Source organism: Xiphias gladius, chromosome 23, assembly GCF_016859285.1.
Source record: "Xiphias gladius isolate SHS-SW01 ecotype Sanya breed wild chromosome 23, ASM1685928v1, whole genome shotgun sequence".
Classification (NCBI taxonomy): Eukaryota; Metazoa; Chordata; class Actinopteri; order Istiophoriformes; family Xiphiidae; genus Xiphias; species Xiphias gladius.
The window spans coordinates 16,040,379-16,051,992 of record NC_053422.1 but is presented as its reverse complement, the minus strand read 5'-3'; the positions used below and the strand labels follow the sequence as shown (position 1 = coordinate 16,051,992).

At 46.4% G+C, this 11,614-nt stretch overlaps 1 protein-coding gene across 2 annotated transcripts; it reads right to left on the bottom strand.

Moving 5' to 3' along the window:
- Positions 1-2,822: 2,822 nt before the first annotated feature.
- On the bottom strand, positions 2,823-11,243 carry fgf18a (fibroblast growth factor 18a). 2 transcript variants are annotated; one of them, XM_040119082.1, is made up of 5 exons: positions 10,365-11,243; positions 6,722-6,761; positions 6,398-6,578; positions 4,558-4,664; positions 2,823-4,415 (listed from the first exon to the last, which is right to left on the bottom strand). In XM_040119082.1, exons 1-5 carry the CDS (start codon positions 10,394-10,396, stop codon positions 4,143-4,145), a joined length of 633 nt encoding a protein of 210 aa, XP_039975016.1. In that variant the 5' UTR covers positions 10,397-11,243; the 3' UTR covers positions 2,823-4,142. The 2 variants fall into 2 exon arrangements, with proteins under 2 accessions (XP_039975016.1, XP_039975017.1); XM_040119083.1 differs by having other exon boundaries at positions 6,398-6,575.
- Between the last annotated feature and the right edge of the window lie 371 nt (positions 11,244-11,614).

Sequence of the window (11,614 nt, the reverse complement as noted above, 5' to 3'; positions counted from 1 at the left end):
TGGATAGCAGCATGGAGGTAGGTAATTTTAAACCATCTTTTTGTCCCATCACTTTCTATAAGAAGTAGTAGCCCACAGTTTTCGAGAGATTATATGCAGTACACATGCACACTGTTTCTTGAAAATTTGCAATATTTTGCTACAAGTATAAAAAGGCCTGTGGTGGTAAAAATGAAAGGTTAACCGACTTGATACAAACTGGCCGTTCATTACTTTCATTTTACTTTTCACACATTTTGACTCAAAATGGTGAATTACTTGTATTCACTTTATTAACAATGTTTCAGTCCTCTGACCTTCATCGGGAAAAATGAATTTAGACTGTCGACATGAAACATTAATAAAATGAGTGCAAGTGTTTGACAGTATGCAGAGTTCTTTGGTAATGTGACAGTCAAAAGTTGTATAAAGTAAAATAACTGAAGGCCAGTTTGCTTCCACTAAGTCACAATATTAAAGTCAACTTTGTTTCACTCATAACCACATTTTATATGTGTTACAACTCACTTTCTTACTTTTTACAGTTCATACTGGCTTAAAGTCATTTAACAAGAAGCAAATGTTGGTTTAACTGTATTGTGTGGCAACTGTATTAATAATGGCCACCAGGTGGGAGCATAAACTCAGCCATCTCCTGCAGTGTAATTTGTTTGTGAGACTTGGGCTCTGACTGTGTGGAAGCCAAGTTTGGAGTCTAAACAACCTGTTACAGCAGATCACATACTCAGTCTCGTAAACCCCATAACCATGAAGGAGAAGTGTATTTTTAAAATGCTTAAAGTGGTGCAGTTATAGCAAATCTCTTGTGAGCGAATTTGAGCTCTCTAATGCGTCTGCCTGGTTATTGTACAGCGTGAATTCTCTCAGCCAGGAGAAGGAGGGGAGTTGGCCTGCTGGGGTTGGTTTTCGACATTTCTGGGTTTAGTTCACTATAGTAGAATGTTTCAAATTCTGGGAATAAGTTACGTGGGATGGATTTGTGCTTGGTGGAGCACCATTAGTATATGATGTGTGTATGTGTTGGATATGGGTGTGTGTGCTTCCTCTGGGTCTGTGGGATTTTGGCCCATAATTCCTGCAGCTCTCAGGTCACAGTACCGTTCTCACGCACATATTTGGCATTCCTTCCCCGACATGATTACCATACACCTTCCACTCTGGGTTTGGCTACGCGGGATATTTCCATCAGTCCCGAGTGGAACTGGAGCAACGTTCCAGAAATGAGCAACTCACCCCACCACCGCCACCCCCTACTCGGTCTTCTTTATCCCACCCCCACACCCCATTTCCCTCCCACCCCACTGTCTCCCCTTTATACCACCCCCCCTCCAGCACAGATTCCTGCTGCCTTGCAATAGGAATCCTCTGGTACAACCCTTTTTTTCCCCCTGAGTCAGCTGTTTGTGTCTGCCGGCATGTTTGGGTCATTTGGCAGCGACATCTCTTCAGTGACCTCCCGCTAGGATAGGGAAGGAAGGGGAGGGATGGGGGGATAAGAGCAGGATAGATGAGAGGAGAAGCAGCTATGAAACTCTATCTAACTACTGCATGTTTCCCTTCCACTGTTCTGTCTGACCCTCCATGCTGCATAATCATGGCTAAACTTTATAATGTGGAGCTGACTGTTGATCTTTGCACAACAGTTGGGGCTCAACAGTTTTTTTAGGCAGCTTCAAGGGGTTCCTGAGTGAAGCTGGTTCACCTTAGATTTGTATTTGTCATGTAATTTAATATCTGTGATTCAAGCTTCAGTGGCTGCTTCAAGCCAAACCAACAAGAACTATAAAAACTTGAGAATCCATTCCTCTGTGGCCTTTAAGTGCTTGCACCTTGTCTCTATTACAAATCTGCTGGTCACAGAACTTTTCCCAGTTTTGTACGATGAATTGTTGTGGCAATACAGAATTTCACAGCTTCAGAGTCACTCTCATATGACAGTCTGCTAGCGGTCCTTGATACTTGCCCAGAGAACATTTTCAAATCTGTTATGTAGTTTTCTAATAACTTTGAAGCCAGCTATGGCTGCAACTAAGTAATTTTCATGAGCAATTTTTTAAATTTGTCTTTTTATCTATAAAATGCCAAAATAAATGTGAAAAATGCCTATTAGGAATGGGCAATAAGGAAAGGTTCAAGTGTGAAGTTGTTTATGGATTAAATAAAAAGAGGGCAATGTCTGTTTTTGGTCAATCCAGCGAATTAAATACCTCAAAAATGAAGATACATTGATGCAAAAATTCTACAAATTAAATTTAGCCATTAATCAGTCCTGCTCACTGATTCAAAGCATTGTTCATTGTAAGGTGCACTCTCTAATGATGGCCAAACTTATATTGCATCATGGTATATATCATAATAATGCCCAACCCTAATGCCTAGTCCAGAGTGATATCTTTGGATTGCTTGTTTTCTTTAACCAATATTCCAGAACCAAAAGATATTCAGTTCAGAATAATATAAAACTGTGAAAACCATCAAATCTTCACAATACAGTAGCTGGAACAAGCAAATGTTGGGCTTTTTTTTAATTGTTTTTTTACTACTATTCATTATCAAAGATTAACTGTTGCCTGTCAATTTTTTGTCCATCAAATAATTGAGCGCTAAAGCCAGCCGACCACATCTGAAACGACTGTGACCTTGAATCTCTTTCTACCATCGGCTTGTTGAGGGAGGGGAGTGTGTAAAGAAGCAGTTAAAAGACGCTTGGAGACACAGGAAATGTTTCTGTAAGGTTTACTGAGTCAAGAAAGACTGCTGCACACAGAGCTGAAATAAATAAATGAAATAATTTTATCATAATAATTATAGTAACCATCATAGTAAGATTGCTTATTTAGGGTTTCTGTCTTCTTTTATATATATATAATATATATAACTTTCAATAAATTGTTCCCTTTAATATTTTTTCTCCTGTGTGTATGCATGAGACTTTGGTTTGTTCCACTGAATGTCCTGGTAGCAGCACTCTGTATCCACGGTATCACACGGGAGCATCATCCCCTGGGTCGTTTCTATAGCAATGCTAATAGAGAAGGCACCTTCCCCGCCGTGCTCGTCCCTGCGCTCGTCACCCTCTGCACCTATAAGCTGAGGGTGTTGTGTCTGTGGGGGTGGGTGGGGGGGAGTCATGAAGAAGGTCTCCAGTTGTCTTTGGTTGGTTGTTGGTTTGGTTTGCTGTGATTGGCTGGCTGTATTTGGTGCAGCTTGGTTTTTATACATTCCAGTTCCTAAAGCTTCAGTCCCTGCAGTGAGTTGTCACGGGTTCATGCAGGGACTGCATGGTCCCTTTCCAGAGTTCCTCGTGATCCAGCTTCACTCATGGTTGTTGGTGCACTCACTCACACACACAAGCACGCACACACGCTCTTACATACATTTCCTCGTCTTCCTCTTACAAACATGAATTTATTCAGTAAGTCACTCACTCTGTCATTCCCTCATTCATCCTCTTGTCATCCATTCTTCCATACTTCCAACAGTCTCACAGGTTCCCACCAATTTAGCAGTGAGACAACTAAGTGCGTCACATGTCAACAGTCCATTATTGGTCCACTTGATCTGTGCAGATCAATCTATCCCTTTGTCCACTCCGCCATTTTCCTGTCTTCTCCTTCCTGTTTTCCCTTTATCCGTAGGCTAAGCACCCACTCTCTTGTTCAGTCAGTCTTTTCCACCCTTGTTCTCTCTGCATGGTCCAGTTGTAATCCTGTATTTGACAGTGTCTAGCTGGTCCAGAACAGGAGACACGAAGGCCTTGTGGTTTTCGTGGTGGGGGAATAAAGGCCTTTGTAGAGCCTGGGAAGCGGGCTACCCTTCAGGTTCCCTGTCAGTATTTCTGGCCAATGAAGGGAAGCAGACCCGGTCCATAGAGCTTCCAGCCATGGACCATTAATGGTCCAGTTGGTCCAGTACGGGAACTGAAACTGAGAGGAATGATCAATAACTATGGGGCTGTAGTGGCAAATTAGTAGGTGTAAAGCTAAACCCCATGAATGATTCATCCAGTTTCTGGTCAATGTTTGTCCCAACAAAGGGAGGTGTTCAGTTGTGTGTGACAGAAGAGATGACTGGGTTAGCCATTGGCAGGATCAGGTCAAGGCTTTGGATGACAAGACAGTGGATGCTAGCGTTAGCCACTACTAGCGGGGCCCAGTAGCGCGCACCCTCTTGCCCCGTTTGCTGACGGTGGTGAAGCGGAAGGGGGTGGTGAGGTCAGGCTGCTCTCCGGGGGGGAAGCGCTTCATGAAGTGCACGTCCTGCTGGTTGGGGAGTGTATGTGGGCCACGGCGAGGACGCCCTCTTTTAGTGAAGCCCACATACCAGCCCGTGTAACGCGCCGACATCAGAGCTGTGTAGTGGTTTTCCAGAACCTTTTCCACAAAGACGCAGTCGGCGCTTCGATTACTGGCCTTCTGAGAGAGCAGAGAAACCAGAGGTACCCACACACACACATACATATTCACACATTGGGAGAAAAAAAGAGAGGCTGGTCAGGAAAATGTCAGATAAAAGGATGTTTCTGATAAACATGTCTCTAGAAATAAGAAGTCTCACCTTTCCTACCAGCTTTCCGCGGCGGTTCATGCACAGGTAGAAATTGGTTTCTTTGCCCCGGATTCTCACCTGGCTACCAAAGGTATCGGCCTCCACTACGAGCTGGGCTTGTGAAGGGACAGACAGAGAGACAGACAGACATTAGAGCCAAAGGCAATGGAGAAAATACAGTGTGTTGTGTTTTAAGAACTTCACTTGTTTATAAGGCTGGGCCACACAAATATCAGGGGTAGGGAGATTAGGGTAACCAAAATTTAGACATCATTTAGTCGCAACATTCAAGCATAACTTTTTCAAAATTAACCACACTAACACAACACTAATGTTTGATTTGTGTGACACGAATTGCACAGATTACCAGCCATCATTAAATCAGATTTGGCTTTTAAACCAGACAAGGCATTCACGTTGAATCACAGTGTTAGGATTTATAGTTGCTGTTAAATGTGTAGAAAAATCACAGACAGATGTAAATGTCCCTTTTTGGACAGATGGTTGTCCGATAAGCCCGGTCACACACATGGATGTGAAGCCGCTGACCACAAATCGGCCTCGTAAAAAAGATAACAGCTGAGAGTAGATGGAGCATGGTGGGCAGAGAGGAGCGGGAGAACACTCAGACTGAGTGCTTGCGATACTGTTTTAAAGTACGTTCATGTGTGCGTATGTCCGCGTGCACTTGTGTGTGTGTGTGGGTGCATGCATGTTCATCCTTCCAGGCAATCCTGCTTCACTAACTATACATCTTCAGACAGCGCTTGTGCCTGTTTAAAAATAAATCCCTAAAATGGTTCCTACATGACCTTAGTCAACAAAGGGGTCAAGAGAAATCAATACCTCCCTCCCTCTTGCCCTCTTCCTCTCTCTCCCCCCAACTCTCCTCTCATCTCCCTTCTGCTCTTCCGCTTCATGGTTATACCTTCATGCACCCGCCCCTTCTGTAGTTTATTTCTTCTGTCTCTGCTCGTGGTTGCCCTGTGTAATACTGCATTGCCATAGCTGGTCAGTTTTAGGTGGGTTTTTCATCTTTTTCGAGTGTTATTTGTCAAAAAAATCAGACAGGCTTTGGCATCTATGATCCCAACTATGTGTTGAAATGCCGTGAAGAGCACCCTGACATGTTTGTAAATGGATTTGCAACAAAAGCCACCGCTGGAGCGCATACAGAAATATGAACTCCAGCTTTATGGCTTGGCTTTCTTCTACCCATTGATTCTGTGTTTGGTTTAAGAATGGGTTAGACATCATTACAGACGGAGAAGGTGGAGAGGAGGGGGTGGGGGAGGGGGATGGACAGAAGGAGTGTTAGAGGATGGAGAGAGGGGAGGGAGAGGAAGCCTGCTGTTTTAAATCAAGAGGAGACAACGGGGAGGATGAGAAATCAATGGAGGGATCGATGAAGGAGATGAGTTTCTAACACTCGGTCCAGCACTCTACCTGCTAGGCTTCTCCCTCTAACTCACACTTTTTCCCCCCACTAACACCTTCTCTTTCTCTCCGTCTCTCTCTCTTTCTTTTACTCTCTTGTGAATCATTGAGTCAGCAGCCAGTCGATGAGGTCTTTGTACTCCCAAGACAGGCTCCACTGCCCCTCTGCCAGTGCCTGGGGAGGCATGTATGTGTGCTTTTGTGAGTGTGCCTGCACAGTTGCATTCTGTATCCGCTCATGCGTGCACTTGGTCAACCTTTAAGTCTTTGTACTTGCAGCCGTTAGATTGTGTGAGCCTGCATGTGTGATCAAGTAAGCATCTCTCTCAGTGTACATACACTCACATTCACCAAAGTGTTTGCCTGTGTTCTACTGTGTGTGTGTGTGTGTGTGTGTGTGTGTGTGTCTTACCATATTTGTCTCCATCTTCTCCTCGGGCGCTGATTCTGCGCCCCAGCACCTGGACATGTTTGCCGCTGGTGCGGCTGTAGAGCTGGTAGACCCGGTGGTGTCGCCGACTCATGGTGTCTCGCACCTGTGTCTGGTTCTCCACATGCACACTGAAGTTGACTCCATCCACACCAAGTACCTGCTGGGAACACACGCAAAAACACACCCAGAGGTTGAAACGCACACAGAGATATTGAGAGTCATGAACAGGCTTGAAAAACTGCATGTACTATGAATATACAACTTATCTTACAATCACTCTTTGTCATGAATACAGACTCTAACCTGTAATGGATTGCACATCACCAGCAACATCTGGATACATCTGGAAAAAGTAGAAACAGATGAGTTTAGAAATATGTAAGCAACATTGAATTCTGAAAGAGTCAGGCTTGACACCATTGTTTCCATCTCTTTCTTCTCTGCCATTCTTTCTGTTCAACATCTCTTTTCCTCATTGTGTGATTACTCATACTGCTGCTTGTGCGGCTGGCATAGCGACTTGACATACAGACAGGCAGATGTCCAGGGATCGGCAGACAGACAACACCCACAGCACTGTTTATAGTAACGCTACCAGCCCTCTGTCCAAACCCACTTTCTGACCCGTTCATGACTTTCGCCACACCAAAATCTGGCCTCCAAATGACCTGATTGGACCATGGCAAAATGGCAAACATGCCGAGACAACTAGAACATGTTTTGGTTTGGACATCTAAGGGAAACGGCTGGCTTATTTGGCTGCCCTGTGTATGTACACAGCTGGGCTGGACTACAGGTGTACACTGGGCTGTGATGTGGCTTTGGAGCGCAGTGGACTGCGGTTTCATTTAGAGATGCTATGAATAAGTGAGAACATGAGCTACCAAAATGTGTGGAAAGATGATTTATGGAGGAATCAATTGGTGAGGAGTAATCACAGTGATGTAGCAATCAGTATTCATGTGCATTATCCACATGAAAATAAAAAACTTTTCTGTATTTTTTATGATCTAAACAGCTGGATACAGTTAAAATTAAAATTCTTCTCACTTTATTACATTGCTTAATTGAAGTTTAGACCTTGACCTTGGATATATCAAGTGTTATTTACAACTTTAGCAAGGGAGTGATTTTGTTGCGCAAAATCTACTCTGGCAGTCCTTGAACTGCTCTGAATTAGTGGCTGAAACTTGTTGAAGTTCAGAACCAAGTGTGTGGGCTGAAAAACAATTGTACAAATTTTGTCTTTTCCCACCTCATCTTTTGGTATCTCTCTGCAGGCCTCTTCTCTCTCTCTCTCTCTCTCTGTTTCACTGTCTTTCTCTGACTTTTTGTCCTCAATCTCTCCTCTACTTTATCTCTCCCTCTCTGTCCACTCTACCTTTCTCCTATCGTTCCCTGCCTCCCATCTTCCTTTATGTTTGGGGTTAGCAGGATGACTCCTCCACACTGTCATGGGCATGCACACAGATGTGCAGATGTGTGCAGGGTGTGTGTGTATACAGGAGGAGCAGGCAGCTGACAGCTGGGCCAAAGCAAAGACATACGCGCTGCTGAGAGAGGGAGATAGCGAGAGAGGTAGGCTGAGAGGTACACAAAGGGATAGGGAGAAAGCAGGACAGAAAAAGGTGATGTAAGAATAAATAGAGGGGAGATGAAGCCAGAGAAGGCTGACAGAGAATAAATGAGTCGGGAGATAAAATCAGAGAGAATGGGCAGATGCACAGATGTAAGACAGAAGAGAGAGGGTCAAAAAAGACTACGGTTACATCTTGAAGGAAGGAAAGAAAAAAGTGGCAAAATGAGAGACAGTAGTGTAACCACAGAGTGTGGTCTGGCGTGAGAAGTAGACAAAAAGATAAATAATGGGAAAGAAGAGGAAGGGGGTTCAACTCACGCACATCGTAACACATGTCACTGCCTCCTGTCTCACTCACTCACTCACTCACACACACACACACACACACACACACACACACACACACACACACACACACACACACACACACACACACACACACACACACACACACACACACACACACACACACACACACACACACACGCACACGCACACACACACACACACCATCACAAGCCTCTTGTTTCCTTTCTCTTTTCCCTCCTCTTTCTCAACATTTCTTTCCCATAGCTGGTGTGTTGGCCCCTGAGTCCTTCTAATAGAGGCAGACATCCTGGGCAACGCAGTAAAGTGTTGGCCCTCACATTTTGCCTGCGCAGCCGAAAAAACCTGAGTGCCTGTGCATTGTGAGGACTCTCAGCTGTTAAAACACCACGGCTGCACTGCCGCCGAGGACACTGCAGGAAAAGTGCCTCAGCACTGGATTCCCCCGCTCCCACAAAAACCACAGACACTCCATATTATGCCAGCCACAGAGAGAAAGAGAAGGAGAGAGGAAAGAGGGAGACAGGATCAGCCGGGGGTGGGGGAGGGATGAGAAAATGAGAGAATAAGAGAGCACAGAGTAAAAATCAGGGAGAGTAAAGACAGAAAGAGGTATGGAGAGAGGGAAAGCCCGGTGCGCTTTGGCTGGCTGCCAAAACAAGCAAGGGTCTGACATCATAAACCTGCGTCCCAGCAGATCTACCATATGGAGGCTGCGGCTAGACTAGCAGGCCTCAGCACCGAGGACTGGGCACCAGTGTGGAGTGAGAGCGGTCGGCCTGGTGGGACTCAGCACAGAGCGGCGGTTTCAGCTGTGTGTAGCAGTGGTTAGCGTGGTAGGCCAACACTGGAGCGGTGGGCTTCGGCACAGTGCAAGAGTTTCAGATGTTCAGCAGTGGGCCTTGTTGAAGAATAGTGGTTAGACTAGTGGGTGTGTGAGTGGTATCAGCAGTAATAGGGCTTATGCTGGAGGAATTGTTAGAAATGAGGAAGACCTCGACATGCAGCTGTGGCTTTAGGAGAAGAGCAGAAACAGGTTTTTGCGGCAAAAGGCCCTTGGCTTTTCTCACTGGCTAAAAACTTATAATCAAGTTGGTAAAACAGCATGTGGATGAAGTAAAGTGGCTGTGGTAAAACTGATAGGCAAGAGGGAAATGAATGGAGAGATGATTGGCTCTGGTAGACCTAAACTCAAACCAGCAGACTAAACAGTGAGACTGCTCCCTCTCAGATACTGCCAGGGGCGCCATCATTCATCAGTTATTAATCCATACTTTTTATCTGAGCAAGTATCTGTGGAAAAAGGGGTATAGGCAAGACAGGAAGACAGATGTAGGCAGTTAGGGGAGTAAGTGGAGAGAGTATGAGGGAGACACAGGCGGAGAGAGAAAGCCAGGCAGACACCAACAGCAGCAGCAGCGGCAGCAGCACACACCCTGTCCAGGTTGTGTGAGGAATGAGAAGTATCTGGAGATGACTGCCATCTGGGAGAAGTACAGCCGACACAAAGAAAGAAAAATAAATCCCTTGGCTTTTAACAAGACACACCTCGAATGGGCAAACTCAAACCCCCTGAGTCTGTATCCTCCTCCCTTAGATTTGCTCTTGGCACTTTATCATTTTCCTATCCCACTAGATAAAGCTGGTGTTATTTGACTCAACTTCTGAAATATTTTCAATAGGAAAAAAAAGCATTTTCTTGGCGATGGGAAAATGGCCTTCTCTAGGCCAGCTTGGCCATGCCTGAAGTGAGTACAGATGGTGATGGAGATGTTTATGGCAGGTTTTATGAGTAACATGGCCCTGACTCTGACCCAGTGACCTTGAACTGTCAGCCAATCAAAACAGGGCCTTCCATGGTATGTTTTCTGTGGGGACTGATGAGGAGTGATGTAATCGTTAGACGCTGCAACCTTCCTCTCCATCATCTTCATCTGTAGCTGGGCCTGTCATGAAACTAGTTTAAACAACTGAAGATCGATATAGGACCTGAGTGCATAGGTAAGATTATTACATGATGAAGTGGTAAAAGTGACTTACAAGACGGTCAACGTGGAAAGAAGGGACCACATTGCTTCCCCCCTCCACTATGAATCTTGGCCCAGAGACAGTCTCCTCGCTCGGTCCGAGCCAGTCCGACAGTCCGGAGAGTTCCCCTGTGTGTTTTGAAACCGCTGGATGTTGTACAGAGTCAAAGAGTCAGCGGACACTCCCGTTGGCATCGGCGGCGGTGTGCCCCGGTTCCCCCGGCGTGGGTAAGTGTGCGGGCGCGGGCAAGGTGGTGTGTGAGGCCAGGGTAAGTGTGCCACTGTGACCGCCGGGCAACCTCTAACAGCTGTCCAGACCGGTGGAGAGACGGGTGGGCGGGGGAGCAAAGGGGCAAGGTTAGGGCTTTAAACGCTGCGCGTCCCCGACAAGGAGAGGAACAGGTGAAAGCGCGCTCGCGCGTCACAGATAACCAACTCCAATCGACCTCGCTGACCCTCAGACTGGCGCTGTGGACAGCTGCGGTGCGTGCGTAATCCAATGCGTAAGGTTTCAGGGCAACAGCAAGCTTCTGGTCTCCAAAAGGAATTCTGCAGTAGGTGAGATGATAAAAGAGAGCGGTGGAGTATTTGTCCTGGCACAGACAGGCAGGTTTAGTCCCAGCAGAGCAGAGTCAGGAGCTGTTGGAGGTGAGCTACCTGGGCTGGCTGATGGAACAAACGGCGAGCTGGATACGGGGGCTCTGCGGGCGCAGGGTAATGAAAGGCGGCCTCGGTCATGTCTGCTCCCCCACACTGGTTCAACGGGTCTGTGGCTCAGGTGACACCGACCAACAGTGTCCGACAGAGAGGTTGATAAGGTCCCGGAGCGGTCCAGCTCAGAGGGGTATATGGAGAGTGCTGAATGAGAATGGGAGGGGATAATAAGGGGGGAAGAAAGACGAGGGAGGGAGGGGTGGCTGGAGATGATGGGAACAGCTGTGACTGGGTGGCGGACTCAGCCACCCGCGACACAGCGAGGAAATGACAGCCGCACTTTGCACCTGATTTTCCGGACTTGCCCTCTCGCCTCAGCCGCTGGTTGCCGCCTGGCTGCAGCAGTCCTCCCTGCGCCCTCTCGACACAATACCAGCCAAAACACAGCACGATGACATCACCTCCAAAATGTTTGAAGGGGGAAAATGCAATCTGATCTTTTTATTTATTTTTTTAAACGTAGAAAGTTTAAGCAGTTTCTCTGAAGGGGGGGGGGGGGGCACGAAAGTCTCTTCGTTCCGAGAAAAACGGACCGCGGTGCAAGAGGAG